The 25,392-nt window shown below is 50.8% G+C and overlaps 1 protein-coding gene and 1 long non-coding RNA gene across 5 annotated transcripts in view; one reads left to right on the top strand and one right to left on the bottom strand.

The window, feature by feature from the left end:
- The window catches only part of ATP2B2 (ATPase plasma membrane Ca2+ transporting 2), a 164,966-nt gene that overhangs the window by 113,759 nt on the left and 25,815 nt on the right, over positions 1 to 25,392 (top strand). The window contains exons 8-12 of one of the 3 annotated variants that reach the window (XM_034658770.1): positions 108 to 167; positions 5,472 to 5,513; positions 6,336 to 6,494; positions 9,204 to 9,418; positions 13,124 to 13,366. In XM_034658770.1, coding sequence (XP_034514661.1) covers positions 108 to 167; positions 5,472 to 5,513; positions 6,336 to 6,494; positions 9,204 to 9,418; positions 13,124 to 13,366 — 719 coding nt within the window. The remainder of the gene's footprint in view (positions 1 to 107; positions 168 to 5,471; positions 5,514 to 6,335; positions 6,495 to 9,203; positions 9,419 to 13,123; positions 13,367 to 25,392) is intronic. The other 2 variants (XM_034658771.1, XM_034658772.1) reach the window with 2 other exon arrangements.
- On the bottom strand, positions 13,285 to 24,836 carry LOC117801927. 2 transcript variants are annotated; one of them, XR_004624762.1, is made up of 3 exons: positions 19,968 to 24,836; positions 15,608 to 15,752; positions 13,285 to 14,741 (listed from the first exon to the last, which is right to left on the bottom strand). It is a non-coding gene; the product is annotated as an uncharacterized LOC117801927 (long non-coding RNA). The 2 variants fall into 2 exon arrangements; XR_004624763.1 differs by having other exon boundaries at positions 13,285 to 15,752; positions 19,968 to 20,077; positions 23,514 to 24,836.

Genomic DNA, 25,392 nt, shown 5'->3' with positions numbered 1-25,392 from the left:
TGTTATTGCCCGCAAGTTGGTTCATGTCGTTATTGTTGTTGCTGATCTGCATTGTTGCTTTTCTCCATGGTGACACACTGCATTTTCCATCCCTCCCACCCCCACAGCGGCCGATGATGCAGCAGGTTCAAATGCTGCAGATAGTGCAAATACCAGCCTAGTCAATGGTACGTCTCCGATGGCAAGCTCTCGGTCTCGGTTGGATGGGCGTCTCTCTCCCCCACCCCCAACTCTGAGCTTGCCTCTCCCTGTTCTGGACCGCACAGATCTTGGATGTGCATGGGCAGCTCTGGGACAATTGTCCTCCCACGTGGGGCAGGCGCTTAAGAGAGAAGCCACCACTGGGGAATCAGCATGGCCAGGTCCGCTTGCGGCTGCCAAAATGGCACTGGCTCCTGTGGGGCCCTTAACCCCCCAGTGGAGCCCGGAAGAGGGACATACCCTGGGCTTCAGATTTGGCTCCCAAGAAGCGGCATCCCACCCAATGTGGCCCTCTCCTAAGCACACTCCTGGCCCCAGCTTGGGGAAGAAGGCCTGGGGTCAGGACCTGGGCTGAAGCTGGCATCTGGGTCCCTCGTGAAGGCTCCAGTCCTCGACTCGAAAATTCCCTCGAGGCAGGGGGACCCAGGCCGGGGTTCAGCTCTTTGGCCCCACCCCATAGCATGGCTGAGCCACTGATAAACATTTCTTCCTCTTCTCTTTCTCGGAGTGAACGGGCAAGGGGCTCGCTTGGGCTCGGGCCTGGTTCTGTCCCTTGGACGTGGACTGGTGTTTCCTGCTGTTGCCTGTGCTGGAGCATTTGTCCTGAGTCTCTGCATTCTTACGGGGCCCCTCGGGGTTGAGGGGTGGCGGTAGGGGGCTGCCACGGTACCTGGGGTCTGCATTTTAACCTCCTTACCCACAGGCAAGAAGGAATCCCATTCACTTGTCTCCAAGCCTTTAGAGGATTTCTTATTTCTATACCTTCCCATCTTCAGAGTGACGAGGCTTCTGTGTACTCAGATAGGTCCCCTGTCCCCAAATTAGGTAGCATGATAGTCACCCAGGCTGAGAGCTGTAGGGCTTAATCATAAAACCGTTGCCCCAGGAAATCGAAGGAAGGGAAAACCCTTTCTTGCAACATTGCTGCATGCGAGGCACCTGGCTGTGGGTTTCTCATCCATTATATCATTTCCTTCTCACCACTCCTAGAAGACGTGGCGATCTTGTCCTACCTCATACTCCCAGCCCTTGCCCCAAGCCTCTGGCTGAGCCACCTGCATTCAAAGTAACCAATGATGGAAGCACCTTGTAGATGTCGGGGGCCAAGCAAGACATTTCTGTGAGCTGCGCCTTGCTAATTTGGGTGTGGGTCTATTTCAGGCACAGGAGGAGAAAGGAGAACAGCTTGGGGTGTGGGAGGTGTCATGCGTCAGGGAGGGGTGGCGAGGAATGACAGGGAGAACCAATATAGGCAAACCCAGGCAGGGAGAGAAGGAAACAGGAGCCAGCGTTCTTTTTTTTTTTTTTTTTTAGAGATTTTATTTATTTATGACAGAGAGAGAGAGACAGCCAGTGAGAGAGGGAACACAAGCAGGGGGAGTGGGAGAGGAAGAAGCAGGCTCCCAGCGGAGGAGCCTGATGCCGGGCTCGATCCCAGAACGCCGGGATCACGCCCTGAGCCGAAGACAGACGCTTAACGACTGAGCCACCCAGGCGCCCCAGGAGCCAGTGTTCTGCTTCCCCCAGAGCAGTGAGCCCACTGGGCACGGTGGACATATAGACAGCGTCCAGGCTAGTTGGTCCCAAAGTAAGGCAGCTTCATGTCCAAACTGTAGCAGAAAACGCCCAGTATCCTGAGAAAAACTGCAGGAAAGATGGGGAACTTGACCACCTACTGTACGCCAGGCAGTTTGCAAACATTTCCTGCTTATGGCCTCATTTGATCCTCATGACAACCCTGGGATACAGAGTTTATTGTCCCCACTTTAAAGATGGGCAGACTGAGGCTCAGAGAGATCAAGACACTAGCCCGAGGTCACAGGACGAGAGAGTAGCGGAGCTGGGATTCAAACCCAGGCCTGCTGGCTCTAAGTGCACACTCCACTTCCTGATCCAGGGTTTCCCAAAGGAGTGTGTCTTATAAACTTTACAGGGATATTAATAGGTCCTGCCCCCAAGAAAAGGATCCTGTAGTCAGAAATGTTTAACAACCATAGGACAAAATTGGTCTCTTCCTTATTGCAGGACTTCTCAGAACATTGAATATGCTACTATATAGTGGAAAGTTAGCCATGGAGGGCTTCCCAGGCTGATTTGGCTGCAGGACGTTTCCTGGCTGAATCTTGTGGGATTGGTATGTCTCTGTAATATACTTAGGGAAACAGTGCTCTAAGCCATTGCTACTCAAAATGTAACCAGAGGACCCGAAGCCTGGACACGTCCTAGGAGCCTGTTAGAAATGCAGAATCTCAGGCCCCACCCCAGACCCACTGAACAAGAACCCTCATAGTCTACAGCCATACCACCCTGAACACACCGCATCTCCTCTAATAAGCTCTCCAGGCCCCAGGCCAGAGTGCACTAAAGGCTGAGAGGCACCAGGCTGAGCCTTGGTCAATGAGAGAATTAATCATTCCTTGCCCTCCTTCCTCTGAGCCAAATCAGGAGGATGTGAGTATAGAAAACACACTCAGCGGCCAGTAGTCCCTCTGACCCCCACCAAGTCCCTCCCAACTGAAAGCTGGTGTGTTCGTTCATCTTGGAGGTATTATGATGCTCGTTAGCATTTTATTATTTCTTTTACATTTATTAACATATCACTATTCAATACATTCCTTGCAATCACGATTAGGAAATACATCACTCTGAACTCCAGACGTTAACAAGGCACTTTGTGGTGCTTTTCATAAGCATCGCCTTGGTTGAAATTGTCACGGAGGCACAAGCAAGAGAAGTAACATCTCCCTGTTCACCTCGTTAGTGCTCTGTCTCCCCAGGGCTTGTTTATCAGGGCGCCTCACCGTGAATCCTCCGCATCCACGCTCAGGCTTTTCACCGGCTTGGCCCCGGCGATGCATGGAGAGAACGGACCCGTTTGTCAAAGCTGCGTCTGGCATCTGGTGCAGAGGGGCTCCGAGTCTCCCCCTCAATTCCCCACCCCAGCTCCCCTGAAGCAGCCCCCCCTCCCGATCATGCATGGAGCCAGATCTTGCTGTCCCCCCATAGTTCCTGGGCCAGCCGAGCACTACTTTGGCTGAGAAAAGCCCCAGATAAGTCCCTTGCTTCTGAGAAACCAGGCCATCTGCACAGAAGCACCCCCACAGCACTGCTCCCTCCCTCGAACATATGCCTTGGTGATTATTTTTCTGGCCACGTGATCACTATGGAAATAAAAGAGGAAATTGCTAGCTTGGCTAATGGGCGCACACATGGGCTATTGCATCTGATAATATGCAATGCAAATAAGGCCCCTTTGTGTCTTCTAAAACCAAGTATCCAAGAGGAGTCCTCCCATGCCCTTTAGCCCAGTTAGTAAAATTATTTTTAAAAATAAAGATAATTGTTGTAGTTCATTCCTGTTGGCTCTAAAAAGGCTCTTTCTGTTTTGTTTTTAATGCAGGAAACAGAACTTTGCGCTAGAGCAACAGGGGCCCTTCTCTTTTCCACCCCCAGCGTGGGCACTGACCCTTTGCTGTGAGAGGCGGTGGGAAGAGTGCGGCATTTCCCTTGGAGAGATAGCACAGGGCTGAGATCCAGGAAAGCCACTTCTCCCCTCTGAGTCGCTTAGAGCGTGGTGCGGTGATGGTGATGATGGTGTTACGGACCCAGTAAGGCAGCCACAGTGTTATCAAAAGGGTGCTCCAGAAATGAGAGCTGCCTCTGAGCCTCCTTTGGCCTCAGCTTCCTCGTCTGTAAAATGAGGGTGATGAGAATCCCCCCATCCACCCACAGGGTCTCAGGAAGACTGGCAAGAGATGACACTCACACACTGCAAAATGCAAAATGGGCAGGTGGTTATTACTATAGGCCACTGCCAGGTGCTCCGGAAGCTGAATGTCGCACCCCCATTTCACAGAAGCGGAAGCTGAGACTGGGAGAGGCAAAGCCACACAGCTAGTTGGTGTCAAAACAGGGGCTTCAGGAGCCCAGTCCCACCACGACCGCCTTGACACCCCTCCTCTGGGCTCAGAGAGGCTGAGGGATAGCAGCTGGGGTGGAAACATGGATGCACTTTGGGGCCAGCTCTCCGTTTACCCCCTGGGCCCCGGGCCGGTCGTGTGCCTCTCTGAGGCAGTTTCTCATCTGTAAATGGGTGCAGTACAGCAGTGACCTTGTAGGGATGTGGTGTGGATTAGATGATGTCATGGAGGCTCTATATGCGCCCGGCACATGGTGGGTTCTCCCAGAACGTGAGCTATGAGAGTCACCTTCACAGCAAATGGCCAAGGGTGGCTCACCTCCTCAGACTCCTCTCAAGGTGGCAAGGCCCATGGGCAGAGCTCTGAGTGAGCTCAGTGGACAGACCAAGGGGACAGGAGGAAACCCCCTCTCTGCAGTGCCAGCAGGTAAAGGCAGGTGTCTCATCTGCCGACTAGTGACCACCAGTACCTCCCACGCTGCAAACCCAGCCCAAAGCCTCTGGCCTCCCGGGCAGCCCTGATTAGGAGGTGAGCAGCCCCAGGCTCAGCCCTCTCCCCAGCATTGGCATGCAGGGCCGGGCAGGGGGGCACCCGGGGGGGAGCCCACCAGCCCAACTTCCTGTCGACTAGGGCCCGGGCTGGTCGACCTCAGAATAAAGAGCATACCCCCAAGTGGAGGGAAGGGGTCAGCAGCCTCCCCTTGAGAGCCAGGGCGCTCCCCCCAAGCCCCCTGGACATGCTTGGGGCCCCTCAAAGCCCACCACTAGGGACCCTCGCTCACCCTTGGCATGGGTCACTCTCAATGGATCTGGGCAGGGGGTTGTCCTTGCTGTGGCTTCACATTCCTCCAGATGGAAAAGGAGAAAGTAAAAGTCTACATACATCAGTCCTGGAGCCAGAAACTAAGGAGCACAGTGACCAAAGTCTTCCCCTTTCTAGAATCAATTTCTCTCTCTCTCTCTCTCTTTTCCTTTGCCTCCTCTCAGCCCACCAAAGGCACCAACCAAATTAATCACTGGGGACCTAAGGGCCCCTCTGCTTCCTGCCAGCCAACTCTGGTCCCTTTTACCCTCAAAGGCTGTCATTTAATCAGTACCCTCAGGGCTGAAGTAATTCCCACTGAAGCTCTCTCTCCAAGCCCCCAGAGAATCAGGACAGACCCAGGAGCCAATGCATTGGCCAGGTTTGCTCTTGTCTCAGGGCCTCCCCAGCATCCCCATGTGGAGGGACGGAGTCGGCTCGGCCCTTCCTCCATCTGTGACATGAATGTTCGTGGCCCTGTTGTGTCTTTGTGATGATCAACGTGTGTTGTCTGTTCTCTGTTGTCTGTTAAAATTCTTTGTCGTGTAGGTAAAATGCAGGATGGCAATGTGGACGCCAGCCAGAGCAAAGGTAACCCTTTTGTATTCATCGGCTTCTGTGGTCCCTGCAGCCCCTCCCCCACTGGCTCAGAGTCAGGCTAGAAGCAGACAGTTCCGTACCTGCAGGTGCCTGGCATCTTTGGGGGGGAGGGGGTGGCTGTGATTCACATGGTGCCAGGCCCAATGGAGACATCACTGGTGAGGACAGGGGACACCTGTGAGCCAGCTCTTCCCCAGCCTTGGAGCTACGCTGCCTGTTTAGCTGAAGACTTGAAGCTGGTTCTTTGAGATCCTTAAGGGCTAAGGCGTAAGGCCCCAGACCCACCAGTCAGTCCTTCACTGAAGGAGGAGGGGTCATGGCACCCATCCATAGGGACACTCTCTTTTATCTTTTAAGCCCCCTTTTTTGTCCCTCCTGTCTGGAGACTACTTAATATCCCAACGACATACTCAAGAACCAACTGGGGGTTGTGTAAATGTGGGAAAAGCTGAGGGGCCATTTGGGGAATGATCTGTGGGCTTATTCAGCCCCAGAAGGATCACCACCCTACTCCTACTGGGTGTCCAAGGTGGAACTGTGTTACTCCTTGTTCACACTTGGATTGCAGGTCTGAGGCAGGCACTGGCCCTGGGACCAGGGTCTCCAGCTGGAAGAGGCAGACCCCATATTGCAGGATGTCTGTGCCAGCCATGCAGGGGTCCAGGCAAGGGAGTGAATGCCTCACCACACTCCCCCAGGGCAGGTGGGGGGGGTGCCAATATCCCCACCTTGCCGGCTGACCTGGGTGTGTGCATGTCTGTGTGTGTGTGTGTGTGTGTGTGTGCATGCATGTGCGTGCTCTGCCCCCTGCAGCCAAACAGCAGGACGGGGCAGCCGCCATGGAGATGCAGCCCCTCAAGAGTGCCGAGGGTGGAGACGCAGATGACAAAAAAAAGGCCAACATGCACAAGAAGGAGAAATCCGTACTGCAGGGCAAGCTCACCAAGCTGGCTGTGCAGATCGGCAAGGCGGGTAAGCGTGCAGCCACAGTGGGTGGTGCAAGGCGGGACGTGGGGTACACAGCAGGACCCCAGCCAGGGCCCTGCCCCCAAGCTGGCTCTCAGTTGCCTCGTCTGCAGAGTGGGGGCTGGCACGAGATGGTCCCTGAGACCCACCCTTTCCTACCACAGCAACCGGCCAAGTTCCTTACGCTCAAGTAGTAGGTTGGAGCAGGGGAGGGCCGGGACAGATTGGGGCTCTAGACTGACCCCCCCACACCACCACCGGCAGCAGTGCAGAGGAAAGATCGAAGAGGTTGAAGGCAGTGCCAGGAGCCCAGTGAGAAGCCTCCTGTCTGAGCCTCAGCACAAGCCCCAATTGCCCACTGAGCTGGGAGCTCCAGGTGATGGCTGGTGGTGGCCCCTCTGGCCCAGGAAGCTGAGCCCAGCTGCAAGGCAAGCCCTGTCCAGCTGACATGGCCTTGGCCTCTCCTCCCGCATGAGGACATGCAAACACCAAGGCCTCCCCACCTGGCTGTCTCCCGGCTCTAATTATAGGCACCACAGCGTGGAGAAGGGAGGCAAATTACAGGCTTGGCTGTCTATATTTAAACTCGAGGCCTGGTGATAGCTCCCGGCTGCTGGGAGCTTGGCTTCCCGCCCCTGTGACTGTCAGATGGGGATAGAGCCGGCTCTGAAGTTCCGCAGCTGGAGGTAGGGGCGGGGGGAGCAATGGGCCCAGGGATTTCCTCCATCCTCCACAGAACCACAGCACAGGCACCGGGAGGGGGAGGGCAGGGAATGGAGTGATGAGAACCGCCCATGGCCTTCAAAGCCCTGGCTCATCCCCCTCCCCCTCCTCAGCCTGGCCAAGAGTGGAGTTCAGGGTCGAGCACTTCTAGGTTCACATCCCACCTCTGCTTCTCTCTTGGGCTGAATTCCCTGAAGCAGAGCCTGAGATGGGCGGGCACAGGATTTTTAGGGGTGAGGGTGCTCTCTGGTGAGACCTATAAAGGGTGAGAGACTCAACAGGGCCAGGGAAAAAGCCAGATACTTTCTGGAGAAATCCCCACGTCCACCTACGTCGTCAGGATCCGTCTGGCCTCACAGCAAGGGGGCTGGGCTGTGGGACCCCCAGCTCAGCCATTGAATATTGGCCATCAGTTTGGGGCGGGGCGCCATCCCAGGTACTTCCTGACCAGGACTCGGTGATCTCCGAAGTGTGAACTTCCTCTGGCAGAGGCTGCAGGTGTGCACAGCATCTGCCGCACCCCCAACGGGCCAGGAGACCCTGGGGGATCCGAGCAGGTAGCCCCCCGCTTCTGCTAACTCTGCGGTGCTCCTCTGGCCTGTGGCCTTGAACAGGTCCCTTCGCCTCACTGGCCCCAGTGTCCTCACCCAAAAAAGGGCCCCCTGCTCTTTCCTGTGTCTGGAAGGCTCGTTCTGCAGGTCACCATCTGGCTGGTCCTTCTCACCATTCCCAATCTTCTCAAGTACCACCTCCTCCAGGAAGTCTTCCCTGGACACCCTAGCTAAAGTAGTCACTCCCCACCAGCCCATGTTGTTCTATTTTCTTTTTTTAAGCTTTATTGAAGTACAATTAATATACAAAAAATTATACACATTTAGTGTACATCTTGGTCAGTTTGGACATACGGGTATACCCGTGGTGCCATTACCACAAGCAAGGTACAAAACATATCCCCCCCTCCAAAAATCCCTGTGTTCTTTCCGGGGGCTTTCTGTTTTCTGTTTTTTCGGTCAGAACACTCAAGAGGAGATCCAGCCTCTTAACCGATTTTGAAGCTCACAATACTGTATTGTTCACTGTAGGCCCCGACTGTAGAGCAGAGCTCTAGAACTTCTTTATCTTGCATAACTGAAACTCTATATCCACCGAAAAACAACCCTCCGGCTTCCCCTCCCCACAGCCCTTGGCAGCCACCCTTCTACTTTCTGCTTCTATGAGTTTGATATTTATATTCCTCACGTAAGTCCTTCGGCGTCTGCCTTCTCTCATTCAGCATAATGTCGTCCAGGCCCATCCACACGGTCGCAAATGGCAGGACTTCCTTCCTTTTGAAGGCTGAGTCATCCTCCTGTGTGTGTCTATACCACGCTTTCTTTACCCACTTGTCTGTCGCTGGACGTGTGGGTGGTTTTCTTACCTTCAGCCCGTGTCGCTCTCTGTCCTGTCGTCCTGCGGGGTTTCTACACAGCGTTATCCCTCTATGGGTGATCTTGTTCACGAGCTTGTTGCTTCTTGTCTGCCTCCCTCTCCAGGGTCTCAGCCTCCCAAGGGCAGGGACTCCGTCCCCTCTAGTGCTGTGTCCCTCGTTCCTGAAGTAGGAGCTGCCAGGCGCCTGGGTGATGAGTCCATAAATCCTACCAGCTGCACATGATCGTGTGCGAGAACTATGCGGCAGTTCGAACTCATCCACGTGGTCTCGGCACACATTCCTTGAGCGCCCACGAGGTGCTGGGCACTGTGCTAGGCACTTTACATGCATTCATGGCATCTGATCCTTGCGAAACCACTGAAATAAGCATGCATCTCGTTGCACAGAGGAGACTGAGGCTCTGTGAGGGTCAAGGACTTGCCCCGGGCCACAAAGCTAGTAAGTGGCAGAGCTGAGATGTGAGCTAGGGTCTGCCTGGCCAAGTGTTTGGTCTCTATCTCACTTCCCACGGCCCCCAGCCCCAGGAGAGCCTCTGAGCCGGTCTCCCCCCACCCCTGCTTCAGGTCTGGTGATGTCGGCCATCACGGTCATCATCCTGGTGCTCTACTTCACCGTGGACACCTTCGTGGTCAACAAGAAGCCGTGGCTACCCGAGTGCACGCCCGTCTACGTGCAGTACTTTGTCAAGTTCTTCATCATCGGCGTGACGGTGCTGGTGGTCGCCGTGCCGGAGGGGCTCCCTCTGGCCGTCACCATCTCGCTGGCCTACTCTGTGAAGGTGAGAAGGGGAGGACTGGGCAGCGCAGTGGGGATTGGCTGCCCCCTGCAGGGGCTCTGGGGGGTGGACCGTGGGGCAAGCGCTGGGGCCTGCAGTAGAGCTAACACCTTGGAAGCTGGGAGAGGAGACATAAGCAGGAACCCGGAGCTCATATGCCCCGAGGGAGTCAGGGCCTGTGGCAGCCCGGGGGGCCACACCTGGGCTACAGGGACAACCATTATTCACCCCAGCCAAGTGTTACATTGCAGAGGCAGGACCCCCCCCCACATTGCCAACTTTTCACATTTTTTTCCAGAGAAGCCAGAAGCCTGGACTTAATATAAACTCTTGATTTTTAAACATTGATCATCAACTCCACTTTAAAAAAAGCAAAAACGTAAAAAGCAAATCTCACCGTGCGGGCCCAAACCCATCCCCATCCCACCAACGTAAGTAGAAATCTGCATTCAAAGCCCACTAAAGCCGCAGTGTTTCTGCAACTTATCTCAGAGGTTGCTCCCTGAAGTTGGGAAGAGATGAGCCTAAAACCAAAGGACATCTGATTTAAGGAAGCCCCCTCCTCTCGGGGATGGGCTGAAAATGGAAGAGGTTTTAAAAGCAGTTTAATGAAGGGTGGTAAGGCCCTGAAAGTTGACTGTGGACACTTGGGTCTGGGGTGTGTTCCTAATGCTCCCTGGCTGGCAGAGCCCCACTGCCCCTTGTTCCCAGGCCGTGGTCATCCATGAAGCCCAGACATCTCAGTGGGCGCCTCAACCTTGGCTCACAACACAGCCTCATTCTCTGCCCTCGGCCCCATGGTTTTCCACCTCGGAGGGCAGGGCTCTGCACTCCCGGTCCCAGGGCCCCAATGCCAGGACATCCCCATGAGGATGAAGGCCTGGGCATGTTTATAAACAAGGTGTTGGCTCCGAGAGCTGCCAGAGGGCACGGCGGGCGTCAGTTTCCAAGCTGGAATTTGGACTGGGCTCGCCGATGTAATTTCATACAGAAAAGAGATCTCCAGACAGGTGCCAGAAAGTGGCAGCTCTGGGTAAAGGATATGGCCCTTATCATCGCCTTGTTTTAGGGTTCTTGAAGAAACTCCATCCCACAAACGAAAGCCCAAACAGGTCATAACACGATGCTGCTTGGGGGCCTAGGGCCCAGAGATGGAGATTCTCATGAAGCCATGAGTTGGGATCCCCACGGCCACCCAGCCAAGCTTGGGGTGTCTTGAAACTCACACAGAGGTAGTTTGGGGGGATCATATGCAGACCGTTTTAGACCTCTGCACCGTCTACATTTTGCATCTCTGGCACCTGGTGCCTTCAGCTGTCTTAGGTCGTGTTACTTATACAGTCACCTGATAAACTGAGTACAACACCCCAACCCAGGAGAGGCAAACTCTCCCCTCTCTGAGCCTGGCATACACCCCCCAGAGCCACCATCAAAAGAACAGAGATGATGCTCAGAGACCCAATGTGAGCCATATGTGTGATTTTAAATTTCCTAGTAGTCATGTTAAAAAGAAAGAGTAAAAAGAAACAGGTGACATTAATTTTAATAATCTAATTTACTTTGCCTGTTATGTCCAATTACTCACAATCCACTGTGTAATCAATATACAAATCACTAGTGAGATATCTTACATTGCTTTTTTCATAATAAGTCTTCAGAATCCGACATGTATTTTTACACATACAGCACATTTGACATCAGACCAGCCACATTTCCAGTGCCCAGTAGCCACCTGTATATTCTTAAGCCCAACAGATGAACCCTCTTCCCAGCGTACAGATGGGCAGAGGCCCGATGGATTGATCCAGGCTGTGAAGTTAAACGGAGCCCGGCTCCATTCTCAGCTTTAACCCTCATTATGTATATGATCCTGGTCAAATCACTTGGCCGTGGCTTTTCCATTTGCTAGCATGGGTGACCACAATCCTCAAAGATTTCACAGGCAGAAAAGTAAGTGTGGAAGAACTTTGCAAACTATAAAGTGTGTTGCAGATTCCTCTTGCTATTGTTCATCCATTCAACATCCATGAAGTGCTACTGTTATCACAGGTTATAATAAGAGAAAACTGCAATAGCATATAATTCTACCAATACTCATTTCTTAGCAACATGAACTGCTATTAAAATTATTCTAATTGCACTCTCTCTTTTTTTTTTTTGCCCTTTTTATGAAGAGTTATGATGGGGAGCAAGAATAAAGGAAATCAGTTTCCTAGGAACAGACTAGAACAATGTCTGATTCAGCCTGTAGCAACTTTCCATGTCCCCCCTTGACAGATAGGGTCACTGTGTCAGCAGGGCCAGCATTAAGCATGGCAGTGCCTTGAGAATTACTTCATTTGCATGAGTTGCTTGAGAACCTAGAAGAACCTAGGAGTGGAGCTGGAAAGACAGAGAGGAAGGCAAATACCAGAAAATTCATAATAATATGTATGGTGGGATTTCATTTTTGTTATAAATTTAAAAAGAAAAGATGTCGATACATAAGCTATATCCATTCTGGGTGATGGCATTATGGCAGATTTGTTTCTTTTTTGTGTTTGTATATTGAAAAGAAGATTTTGATTTTTATTATACAAGGTATAATATGTATTTGATGCAGGAAAAAAATAGAATCTATAGATTTTTTTTAGAATATATAGATTGTTTTAAAAGAAGGCAATATAGGGGCGCCTGGGTGGCACAGCAGTTAAGCATTGGCCTTCGGCTCAAGGTGTGATCCCAGCGTTATGGGATCGAGCCCCACATCAGGCTCCTCTGCTATGAGCCTGCTTCTTCCTCTCCCACTCCCCCTGCTTGTGTTCCCTCTCTAGCTGGCTGTCTCTATCTCTGTCAAATAAATAAATAAAATCTTTAAAAATAAAAAAAAGTTAAAAAATAAAAAATAAAATAAAAGAAGGCAATATAAATCCCCTGTAATTCTATCATCCAGAAATAATGACACTAATATTTTGACATTTTTCCAGATACTGTCCTATGTCTATAAACACATATATCCTAAATTTATTTCTTTTTGGTGGAACCAAAAATGACTGTGAAAACCAGGCACCAGCAAAAGAAGGTACATTTGAAATAAATAAATAAATAAATAAATAAACCTTAAATAAATAAAAAATGGCTACTTCTGTTAGGGTGTAATATTTGAGGTCATTGTAAATGACCCAACCTTAATTTATCACCCTTTTCCCTATTTTTTCCATAAGGAATACAGATTACTTCTATATTCCAAATTAATAAAGTCAATTAATCAAATCTTTTAAATGGCTCAAGGGGCGTCTGGGTGGCACAGCGGTTAAGCGTCTGCCTTCGGCTCAGGGCGTGATCCCGGCGTTATGGGATCGAGCCCCACATCCGGCTGCTCCGCTATGAGCCTGCTTCTTCCTCTCCCACTCCCCCCTGCTTGTGTTCCCTCTCTCTCTGGCTGTCTCTATCTCTGTCAAATAAATAAATAAAATCTTTAAAAAAAAATAAAAAATAAATAAATAAATGGCTCAAATAATGAAAGTGAAGGAAAAGGCTGCACACACACGGAGCCCCAGCATCCGAGGCCGTGGCAACCCACGTCCTTTGCACGTTTGGGAAACCAAGGTGCGGATTGAAGCAGCTCTGTCCCACTTACCACGTGCTTCCCCAGTGCCCCCATCCCACGCCCTGGGCCCTCCAGCTCCCTCTCCTCACTGTCGCCCTCTCACCTGCCCCTGCCCCCAGAAAATGATGAAAGACAACAACCTGGTGCGCCACCTGGATGCCTGCGAGACCATGGGCAATGCCACCGCCATCTGCTCAGACAAGACAGGCACGCTGACCACCAATCGCATGACAGTTGTTCAGGCCTACGTCGGCGATGTCCACTACAAGGAGATCCCTGACCCGAACTCCATCAACGCCAAGACCATGGAGCTGCTCGTCAATGCCATTGCCATCAACAGCGCCTACACCACCAAGATTCTGGTGAGTGGTGCGGCCTCCACTGGAGGGAGTGAGGTCTGTGGGGTGACACACAGGTACTAGACAGAGTGAGCGATGTGACTGATATTTTTGAATCCTGCTGGTGCATTTTGGGGGTGGTCGTATAGTAAGCAACTTGTTTCTCTTTGATTTAGCAATGATGTTTATATGACCAAAAAAAAAAAGTGTTAATTGTGTTCTTTAGATCCTATCATTGTCCCCCTTACAAAAAAGAAAAAAAACACACTTTTTATTCATTGGCTTTTGCTATGTAACTACAGTAGCCCCCTTATCTGCTCTCAGTTGCCTGCAGTCAACGTCAGTCCCATAGCAGCTGACCCTCCTTCTGACATATCGTCAGAAGGTAGAGAGTAGCCTCGTGCTTGGCACACGCTGTGTCGTTCCCCTCACTCATCTCATCATGTAGGCATTTTATCATCTCACATCAGCACAAGAAGGGGGAGTACAGTACAATAAGATATTTAGAGAGCGACCACGTTCACATAACTTTTACTGCAGTATATTGTAATAATTGTTCTATTTTATTATCAGTTATTAATGTTGTTAAACTCTTACTGTGCTTAATTTATAAATTAAACTTTATCATGGATATGCATGTCTAGGAAAAAACATAGTATACATAGGGTTTGGTATGATCCACAGCTTTGGGCAGCCCCTCGGGGTCTTGGAACATAACCCCCGAGAATAGGCAGGGACTACCGTACTCCCAAACTCAGCAGCTCAAAACCAAACTGTGTATTTAGCTCACAATTCTGTGGGTTGGCCATGGAGGCTGGGCTCAGCGGGGTGGCTCTTCTGCTTTCACTGGGACTCCCTCTCGCATCTGTGTCTGTGATGGCTCGTGTGGACAGCTCTGCTGATCTCAGCAGCAGCGTAGGCCGGTCTGGGATGGCCTCAGCCGGGATGGTTCATCTCGGCTCTGTGTGGTCCCACCTCTTCCAGCAGGCTGGTCTAGGCTTGTTCACACATCATCTTGCTGCATCCTGTTGGCCAACGCAAGCCAAGAGGCCTGTGCAGATTCAGGGAACGGGGAAATAGACTCCATCTCTTGATGGGAGAACTGCAAGGTCACATTGCAAAGGGCATGGATTTACAGAGGGAACTAATTGTGGCCATTTTTACGAACGATCTACCACCAATGACATTGTCGTTGTTAGTAATAGTAGCAGTATCACAAGTTCTGATAAGAAAAATTATCATATTCCTCTCTCAGCCAAGCTGTGTAGACTTATCATGCTGTAATCCCTATTTGGTTTAGAAGCACAGATGGCCTTTTTGTAATTAACAAACATTTGGATGAAGAGAAACACAGAATTGTCCATCCAGAAGTCAGTCGGCAGCCAGATGTAGGGCATTTCTGTAGTGGGAGCATCTGGGTAAGCGGCTGGGCTTTTTGGCTTACCTCTCAAATGTGCCCTAGCCCTGACCTCTCCCTTCTGCCCCAGAGCCAACTCGAAGCATCATGGTCAGGCTGGGTTGTAGGAGCCACCAGCAGCTTTATCCAAATGGGGAGGCGAGTGTGACTCAGCAGCGGGGGGCTGAGGGCTGACGGGAGAAGGGGGGAGGAGGCAGCTTCTGCCTCCAGATGCTGGGGCTGCAAGAACTGCACCGTCCAGGCCGAGCAGCCACCCCATCACCCTGGAGCTGCAGGCTGAGGGAGGCCCACGGAGGAGAGGAGAAAGTAGGTCGGGAGGACACGTGCACAGGGGTGATCGAGAACCCCGGGGGTGATGCCAGAAATGACGATGTTTTGTCTTCTTCCCACCCCACCCCCTCCCCAATTTGGGAATCAAGGAAGATCAGCAATGTTTTATTCTGTTCCCCAGGCCTTCCTAAAATAACCGAGATGCTGTTCATGGTCTTGTCCTGCAGATGTGGCAGAGAGGGAACAGAGCAACTTCCAGAGTAGGTTTTGGGCGGTGGGGTGGCCGCGGGGGCACAGCCCTTCGAGGTGGGCTTGGATTGAGATGTAGGTTATGTAATCACAGTAAAAAAGCTGTTCTGGGATCTGTCAGGAGAGCTGAGGGGACATCTCAATTAGGCGGTGTTGCATAGCACTGGTGGCAAAGCTAAAACCTCATTCCCAGCTGTTGGTTGGGTCCATGTGCCTTAAAGGACAAGGGTCAGGCAGTCCACCTAGGGAGGTGTAGCTGCTGAGACTGGAGAGAGGTCAGGGACCCAGGAATAGGGATCCTTGGTTTGTACTCAGGCTAAGTCACTTACCTTTCAGGCACCAGGGTCCTCTGATGTACCTTGATCCCTAGCATCCTAGGACTCTTCTTTCTGGGTCTTTCCTGAAAGCCCCCTGGCCACATGGCTCTCCTTGCTGAGGGCTGATGGTCATCGGTATAGCAGACAGCAGAGTCCCCTGGTATGACAAGGTAGTTGTTAAAGCTCATCCTTTGGAGCCTGGCAGCCTAGCTTCAAATCCCTCTCTAGCTCTATGAATGCAAACAAGTTACTTAAGCTCTCTGTGCCTCGATTTCCTGGGGAAAATGATAGGATTATTGCGAGGATGAAGTCAGTTAGTAAGTGAAAAGTGCTTCGCACAATGCCTGGCTCATATTCAGCACCATGTATGGTTAGTGTGGTCATTACTCAGCAATAAAATCACCCTTTGACAGGGGGTTCCATCCATAGGAATGCTGAGGCTAACGATAAATACCAGAAGCGTCAGGGCTACAGAGGTAAAGGGTCTTACCCAGAGCGTCTCTCCAACTAGTGGCAAAGCCAACTGTAGAGTAGGGTGTCCAGACCCGGCTTTTGGTCACTGAAACCAGTCCTGCGGCATCTTTAGCATAAGGTGGTCTCAGGAAGGAAGTCCTGGGGTCCAGAGAGTCAGATTCACAGCCAGGGCCTGCCAGCCATTATAGGGCAAAGGGTCTCTGAGGGACTGTCCTTCCAGGCCCAGAGGACTTCTGAGAAGGGTCAGGGCTGCTTAGTCCTGAGTAGAAGTCCAGCCACCCTCCAAACCAGGCTAGGAAATCTGGACTATAGGACTTCCTAAAGAGCAGAAAGCGGGTAAAGGCAGGCAGCATCCTCCCTACACCACACTACCCATCAGCTTTGATCAGAGATGAGCCTGGCCTGGGAAAATCAGACCTTAGACAGGGCTGTGTTTCCTCCTCCGTGAGAGCACTGACTCTCCCGTGTCTTCTTACTGTCTGACATAGACAACGTGGGCTCTTTGAGAGGGAGAAACACATTTGAGTCATCTCTGTTCCCTCAGGCATAGCTCTTGGGAAGTACTGGTTGGGTGGGTGAGGTAAGTGAATTGATTGGTAAATAAATGTATAGATATATAGTCAATGAGATAAGGAATAGGTAGGGAGACAGATGATGGATGTGTTGATGATGGATGGGTAGATGGATGGATGGGTGGATGGTTAAATGGATGAGTGGATGAATATGTGGGCCGTGGATGGGTGAATACGAATTAATAAGATGCTCAGGACAGGACTATCCCTGTTCTACTTTCCTGCTCTTGTGGCAGCAAGAGGTAGGAGTTGGCCCCATCTCTGTCCTGTGGCCAATACCAGTGTTCTGTCGGTTCCCCCAACATACTGAGCTGATCCCCCAGCTCTCTAGTCTACATTGATCCAGAGACCTCCCAATTAGCTAGCCCCTTCCATTCTTAAAAAACAAAACAAAACAACACACCAACCTACTTGAGTATTTGCAAGGGTAGTTTGTGTGGGTGTCATCTACGTGGATTCACAGGTCTTAGAGACCCCCTGGTCCAGCCCCCTCACTTTACTCTGAGGCCCAGAAATAGGAAGGAACTTGTCCCAAGTCACCCCTTGAGCTACTGAAGCTGGAATCCAGACGTCCTGACAGCTAGTCCAAGAAGCAATGAGGTTTGGCTCTGAAGTCCAACAAACCAAAGTTCAAACCTCATCTCCAGCACTTGCCACCTGTGTGACCCTGAGCAAGTCACTTAACCCCTTTGAGCTTCTGTTTTCCAATCTGCAAATCTGTAAAGTGAATATATAATTAATCCTAATTGCTAACATTCACTTAGCCAGGCTTGATGCTAAGTGCTTACCCCCATGTACCCCTTGTACAATGACCCCAGGAAGTAGGTGACATCACATCTCTAATTCATAGATCAGACCCCGAAGGTGGGAGAAGTGAAAAACCATGCTCAAAGAGTTCCAGAGCAGATAAGAGGCTGAGCTAGGATTAGAATCCAGGTCTGTCCAGCCCAGAGCCCGTGCAGCCCACCACCCCTTCCTGCCCAACTCATGCGGCTGCTCCTTTGCCTGGAGGCAGTTTCAGGGCTACTGTGAAGGTCAGATGAGAAAGTATGTATGTCCCAGCACACTGCCTGATGTGTAGCAAGGGCTCAGACCACGTTAGTTATTACTCTAGTAACTTCTGTTATTCCTGAGCCTTAACCTCTGTAGTTTCTTTTGCCAGTCACTGTCTGGCTTGAGCCTCCACATCCCTTCCAGGGAATCAAGGCAAATATGACCATTCCTGTCTTGCAGTTAAAAACCCTGAGCCGAAGAAACATCAAGTAAGCTGCCCAGGATTGATCCTGACCACCAAGTGGCAGATTTGGACCCAGAGAATTCTAGAGGAGTTTACCAAGCAGGCAAGGGCATTCCAGGCATGGACACAGCACTGCCAAGGCACAGAGACCTGCCGATGCATGGCTCAGATGATCTGTGGCCTGAGCATGTCTCTGCGGCTAGAATGACGAGAGTCAAGACTAGGGGGTGTGGAGGGAGAACTAGGTGGCATCCGATAAGCCCTTAGAAGGATTCTGCTCAGGTGCTCAGAAAAAGCACCCCAGGCAGGGGTGGAGAGTGCTGTGAGGCCGATGCTGCTGGCAGGGAGGCCAGGAAAAGTGGCTTGGGGGGCCCTCCACAGGGTCAGCCTCAATCTCATGCCCCATCCCTTCTGAGGATGGCAAAGCTCTCTTCTTTCCCGTCTAATTTCAAATCATTAGGAACTAAACTTGCCCTCTGAGAGAAGCTATGTGAATCATCCTTGAGTCAGAAATTGCTCCCCTGCCTCAGAAATCCTGGCACACCCTCTGATTCCCTTTGTTGTCTCCGACCCTTTGAACATCAGGACTTCTGCAAGCTTCTTCCCATCGCCCTGCTGCTTCTCAGAATCACAGCTGCACTTTAAGATGGAAATACCTCCTTCCTCTCTTGTGAGGCCTTGCGATTTCTTGGGAAAATGTTCTCCTTTTCCAACCATGTATGTTCTGCCTGCTGAGACCACCCAAGCAGACCTTAATTTTCTATTTTGTGAGACCTCTTTCGAAGTAGGTTGACACTGCAGCTAACATTTGAATTATTAAGCCGAGGATGGGGACTTGTGGAGCAGAATTGTTGGAAGTTTATGGCGTATTTCTGAACGTGTAAACTGTCGAGAGAAAAACAAATCTCCCCGGAGCCTCTGGAGTGGTTCAGGAGGAAAGAGCAAAAAGGGTTTTCCTGGCAGGATGGTCTTCCTGAGTAAATCAGCCAGACTTCACCTAATTAGAAACCCCAGGACCTCAGCGTACCCCATTCATAAGCTGAGGTGGTCGTGATGCCACCTTACCCAGGGAGCCCCAGTAACCCTCCAAGGCGGGAAGGAGCTGCTTGATTGCATTTCCCATGTCTTAGAACTTGGGCACTTAGAGAGGGACTCCAGGAAGCAGAGAGCCAATTTTGAACTCCGATCTCCTGGCTCCAAACCCAGGGCTCCATCAAATATTCCAATAAGCCTCAAAGTCCCCAAGTCAAGCCACACTCTGAGAGTGGCCTCTGGCAAGCCACGGGTTCCAAAAGGTGCCGAAGACTCTGGAGGTGACTTTGCAGGGCGCTAGGATGGGCAGGTGTGTTGGGCTGTGGTTCCGGTATGTGAAATGGCAGGGGCTGTGTGTTGAATTCAACAACTGTTTTGGTTGTCTTGTGTTGTGTTGTTTTTGCAAACACCATCTCTGCGAGAAGAGTTTAAAGCAAATAATCCCAAATGGGGAATTTGGATTATTAACAGAACCGTTAATCCGTCCATCACACCCTGTCACCCTGCATGTGTGCATGCACACACACAAGCCACACACACCACACATATATTCATACCACACCATGCACACCGCACACACACCATGCACATACACACACACACACACCCCACACACATGCACCTGTACACACACCCACACAATTACACACACCACACACATACACTGTACTCACACACCACGCACACCCACCACACACATACAATTACATACACACACCATACAACTGCACTCATACACCACACGCAAACACACACCACACATACATACAACTGGGCACACTATGCACACACACACACCACACATACACTCACACACACACACACACACTGCACTCACACACCACGCACACACACCACACACATACAATTGCATACACACACCATACAGAAACACACACGCACACACACACACACACACTGCACTGCTGAGCCTGGGAAGGTTCCCAGGGAGTCTGCTTTCCAGGAGTGTGTTTCCCCAGCCTGTCCTGCTTTGTTGTCCTGCACGCACACTGACCTGCCTTCCCAGACCCTGGAGAAGATCCCATGGCTCTGTTACCTCGTGTTGCCCAGGAGGCCTAGCACTGAGAAGCTCCTGGGAGGCAGACCTTTAGATGAGAATTCTGGAGGGCAAAGTTCCGCCCCATCTGGCCTCCCGTTGGCAGCACCCTACACATACAAGCACAGAATTATTCATTTATTCGCTCCACAGATATTCATTGGCTACCCCGAGGTGGGAGATAAAGATAAGCAAGACAGACACAATCCCTCACCCCCTTGCACTCTAAATCACTCATCAGCCAATTACCTAGTTAAGCAGAGACCTCCAGTGCTAGTGGAGAAGGCAGGGCTGTGGGGAGAGCACGTGCTATGGGCTCAGAGCCGAGAACACTGGGGTCAAATCCTAGCTGGGCCGCTGACTAGCAGGGTGACCTGCCCTCTGGGCCTCCGTGTACACAGCTGTGAAGTGGGAACACTCGTAGCTGACTGCCCGGGGAGCTGTGGGGGTACGACCAGACCATGCGTGGGACGAGCCCAGTGAAGGACAGGGCAGAGTCGACATTCAGACGGTGGCCGCCACGGCTGCTCCTGTTGAGCCGGCTGGTGGTTCATCCGGGCCCTGGGGGGGCTCCCCGCCAGTGCCTGTCCTGGAGGGGTGAGGAGGAGCGGGCTAGGCCACCAGACAGTTGTTTTCTATGCACTCCTAGAAGCATCATCATATTACAGGCGCTACCGTTTACTATGCTACGGTCGCTGGGTTGTTTGGGGGCACTTTTTGGAGGTTTTTAGTGGTAAAATACGTGTAACATCAAATGAGTCACCTGAACTGGTTTTTAAGTGATGTTAAGTACATTCATGTTGTGTGACCATCCCCACCATCCATCCCAGAACTTTCCATCTTTCCAGACTGAAACTCCGTCCCATCAAACATGAGCTCCCCATTCCTCCCACAACCAGCCCCTGGTACCCCCCATCCTACTTCCTGTTTCTATGAATCTGACTCCCCTAGGTACATAATACAGGTGGGATTATACAGTGTCTGTCCTTTTGTGACTGGCTTATTTCACTTATAATGTCCTCAGAGGTTATCCATGTTGTCACACATGTTAGAATTTCCTTCCGCTTTAAGGCTGGATAATACTCCCTTGTATGTAGAGACCACACTTTATTTATCCATTCATTTGTTGATGGACACGTGGATTGCCCCACCTCTTGGCTTTTGTGAGCAATGCTGCCATGAACATGGATATACAAATATCTTTTTCAGTTCCTGCTTCCAATTCTTTTGGGTATATACCCAGAGGTGGAATGCTGGATGATATGGTAATTCCATGTTTAATCTGTTGAGGAACCACCGTCCTGTTTTCCACAGCGGCTGCGCCATGTCACCTGCCCAACCAACAGCACACCCGGTTGCGATTTCTTCACACCCTCACCAACACTTGTTTCCTGCTTTGTTTTTTATAGTAGCCATCCTAAGGAGTGTGAGGTGGTACAGGCTAGTTGCACTTTTTTTTTTTTTAAGTAGGCTGCCCACCCAGCGTGGAGCCCAGTGTGGGGCTTGAACTCATGACCCTCAGAGCAAGATCTGAGCTGAGATCAGAGTTGGATGCTTACCCAACTGAGCCACCCAGGCACCCCAGCTGTACTTTTTTTCATCTCATTTTTGCAGATGTTATTTATAACTTGTAGCTCTTCTAGTCATCATTCCTTCCTCTTGGCTCTGTTTGCCCCCCAGCACCCCAAACAGGAACATGAATTGTCGTCTCAAAATTATGCCTGGTGGCTGCATCCAGCATTCCCAAAGAGCTCAGTACCACACAGGGAAATGTGCTGGATGAAGCTCTGCACTGGGAGCCGGGGGGGTGGGTGGCAGGAGGGGGCTTGGGGACAGCCCCAGGCCTGCCCCTCTGCAGGTCGTGACCATGAGCAGGTCAATTCCCTCCCGGGCCTGCTTCCTGTCTGTTAAAATTGAAACAATACCAACGCCTTAACTCCCTTACAGAATCGGAGCCCTAGAGATAAAAAGGCTCTTGGAAAGTCTACAGCAATAGCAAAACCTCTGGGTTTGTCAAGATCTAAAAAAAAAAAAAAAAAAAAAAAAAAATCAAAAGAGAGAAGGGGAGGGCCCCTGCTTCTTAGTAATACACGTAGGCGATCTCGGAGCTCAAGTTCATGGAAACAAACTGAATTACGTAGGAGGCAGCTCTGCCATTTGCAACCATGGATTGTTTGAAATCCTTTTAGAGGAAAATTAAAATATTTCACAGAGGGTAATAAAATGCTGGGTATTTTGAAGGCGTAAATGCTCAGCTCTCTTGGTCTAATAAGTAATTAGGCATTTTTATTTAAGTCCTCCGTGTTGTCATTTTCTTTCATTAGTGGAGAGGGCAGAAAAACTGTTGTGGAAAAGACAGTTCCAGTTCTAAAATTCTGGAAATCACCAGAAGGTTGATTATAAAAATGTTGAAAAAATTAGAAGTAAGTAAAGAAGGGCTCCTGGGTGGCTCCGTTGAGCATCTGACTCTTGATTTCGGCTCAGGTCATGATCTTGGGGTCGACCCCCACGACCCTACCGTGCTCCATGTGCTCAGTGGGAAGTCTGCGTGGGATTCTCCCTCTCTCTCTGCCCCTCTCCCACATGCATATTCTCTCTCTTTCAAATAAATCTTTAAAAAAAATTAAAATAAATATATTATTTTTAAAAGCACAACGTAACGCCATCCTGTAGAGACAAAGGGAAGTGCTTCAAATTATTTTCACAAACATCAGAAATGGGAAGCTGTACCAAAGTTTCCTTTGCTTCCAAATCCAGTCCCACCAAAGAGATCAGGAGTGGGGAGCCTTCTAAGGCCCCTGGTGCTGGAGACATCATTCTGCATGGCATGGGAGCAGGGACGGTGTCCTGAGCCTTGTTCCTCCCAGGGCCCTCAACTGCCACTGAGGCACCATCCCTCAGCACGATCCACTTGAAGCAGAAGGTTGAGAAGGGTCGTTTTTTCTCTCAGCTGGAAGTCATCTCTCTAGTGTCTCCATTTTATAGACGGAGAAACTGAGGACACGGGCTTAAGCCTCTGTCCTTCCTGAATTATCAAGGCCAGTGACCCCACAGGGACGGGTCGTCTCCCTGGGCCCGCGCCCTACCTGTGGAAGGGGGAGTAAGCCAGGGCTACGTCCAGTCACTGTCGTGTCCCCTGCACAGCTGGTCCATGCCAGCATCCCCCAGACCCCAGCTTCTGCCTGTCTGGGAAGTCCTTCTGAGCAGCATGACGGGGGCTGAGGGTGAGGAGGCAGAGCTGCTGGACAAGGCTGGTTGTGCCCCATGAAAAGCCACTAATGCAGGGGAGGAGGGGCGGAGGTGGCCCGGGCATGTTCGTAGGTAGCTATTCCTCTTCTAAATCTTGCTAGGGTTTGGGTTTATCCGCGGTGGCTTTTACCATTCCCAACACCACCTCCACCTGAGACACTGCACGTAATTTTGGGCAAGGAGTATATGCACGTGTGTGGGGTAAAGGCAGGACATGAATTCATCTGCAAATAGGAACCTCCCTCAGCCTCCAGCCCATCCCATCATCAGCCCATATGGAGGCCTCTTGTATCTTACCTGTTAACCTGCGCCTCTCCCACCACTCTGGTCTGCATGCAACTATCCAGCCAACAATTAGTAAGTGCCTACTGTATGCTGGGCTCTGTGCTGGTCCTGAGAACGTAGCAAGCAAAAGAATACAATAACTCCTTTACTCAGTGGGGGACAGACCCATGAAGCAATTTTCAAAGACATGGAGATATATGAGTTGGCTCTTTAAAAAGCAAGGAGGAGGTTGCCTGGCTGGAAAGGGGGAAGGAACAGCAGGGGCAAAGGCACAGAGGCATGAAACAGCTCATGTTCAGGCAGCCACACGAGAAAGTGAGAGTCGCTGGGGGAGAGGTGGTCGATGATTTCGCTGAGACCCCAGGGTGGGGGTGTTTGTGTTCCTGCGGCCCAGCACCTGGCAGAGGGCCAGCACTTAGCCAGTGCTAATGAGTGTGGACCAAATCAGTGAGTGGAGAGAAGAAAAAGAGGAAAAGCAAATGGCGGCTTAGTCATAGACTGGAATTGATAGAGCAGTAAAAAAGAGCAAACCAGCTCCATAAACACAGGGGGTTCTCAAAATGTAGTTACATGAATAAACAAGTTTTCGAAGAATGTGTATGGTCTCCTTACATGAAGTGTTCAACGTGCAAAGCAGCACTGTACACACACACGTATGGACAGAAGGTTAAGCTATGTGTAATTGACCATTCTGACTTACAACAACAGCAGTTTCATTTGGCTGAACCTCAGTTGAGCTCTCAAGGGACAGTCCATCGATAGCGTGGAACACTACTCAGCAAAGTAAAGGGACAAGCTCTTGACATACACACAGTAACTTGTCTGGACCTCAACGAGATGATGCCAAGTGAGAAGAAGGCAGTCTTCAAAGGTTTGACATACCGTATGATTTCATGTATATAACAAGCTTGAAGTGACAAAACTGTGAAGACAGAGGAACAGATTAATGGTGGCCAGGGCCAGGGAGGTGGTGGGAAGGAAGGTGCCTGCCGCTCCAAGAAGGGTGGCACAGGGATCAGATCCTTGTCCTGAACTGTTGCGTATCTTCACGGTGGTGGTCACAGGAATCCACGCACGAACCACTGCATAGAACTAAACACACACACACATGAGTGCATATAAAACTGGTGAAGTCTGAGTCAGGCGGGTTTGATGGCCGCAGTGTCCGTATCTTGGCTGTGATGCACTATGGTCACACACAGGTGAGCGCTAGGGGGAACTAGATGAAGCGTGTGAGCCATCTCTCTGTACTATTTCTTATTGCATGTCAGTCTATCTCAAAATAAAATTTTAAAACACACACAGGGTAGGGGCTCCTGGGTGGCTCTGTCAGTTAGGCATCCAACTCTTGGTTTCAGCTCAGGTCATGATCTCAGGGTGGTGGGATCGAGCCCCACGACGTGCTCCTCACTGGGCGTGGAGCCCACTTAAGATTCTTTCTCTCCCTCTCCCTCTGCCCCTCACCCCCGCTCTCTAACACTCTCTCTCTAAAGTAGAAAAATAATAATAAATAAATAGTTTTTAAAAAATTTAAACACACACAGGGTAATAATTCATGCCACTTTAAAGACAGGTTCTTTCTGGGACAAGGGGTGGATTCTGAAGACAGGGAGGGATACCCAGGGGACTCACCTTTATCTGTCATGTTTTCCTTCTCAGGAAAGAAAAATCTGAAGCCAATACGGCACAATGCTCTGGTTCTACAAAGCTGAATGGAGGGTACACGAGTGTTTCTTTTCTTATTCTCTATCCAGCTTGTAGGTTTGAAAGAGTTCATAATTTTTAAAAAGCTGATCTTGCTTAACTCCTTTCATCCAGAGCCAGGATTGTGTCTGGGATGGAGAGGGCTGAGGGTACGGGTGGCAGGGAAAGGGGGCAGCCCGGCCCCGGG

The sequence above is a fragment of the Ailuropoda melanoleuca genome, chromosome 4 (genome assembly GCF_002007445.2).
Source record: "Ailuropoda melanoleuca isolate Jingjing chromosome 4, ASM200744v2, whole genome shotgun sequence".
In the NCBI taxonomy this organism is placed as follows: domain Eukaryota; kingdom Metazoa; phylum Chordata; class Mammalia; order Carnivora; family Ursidae; genus Ailuropoda; species Ailuropoda melanoleuca.
Note: the sequence above shows the minus strand (reverse complement) of the source record. Positions and strands in the feature narration are given on the sequence as shown.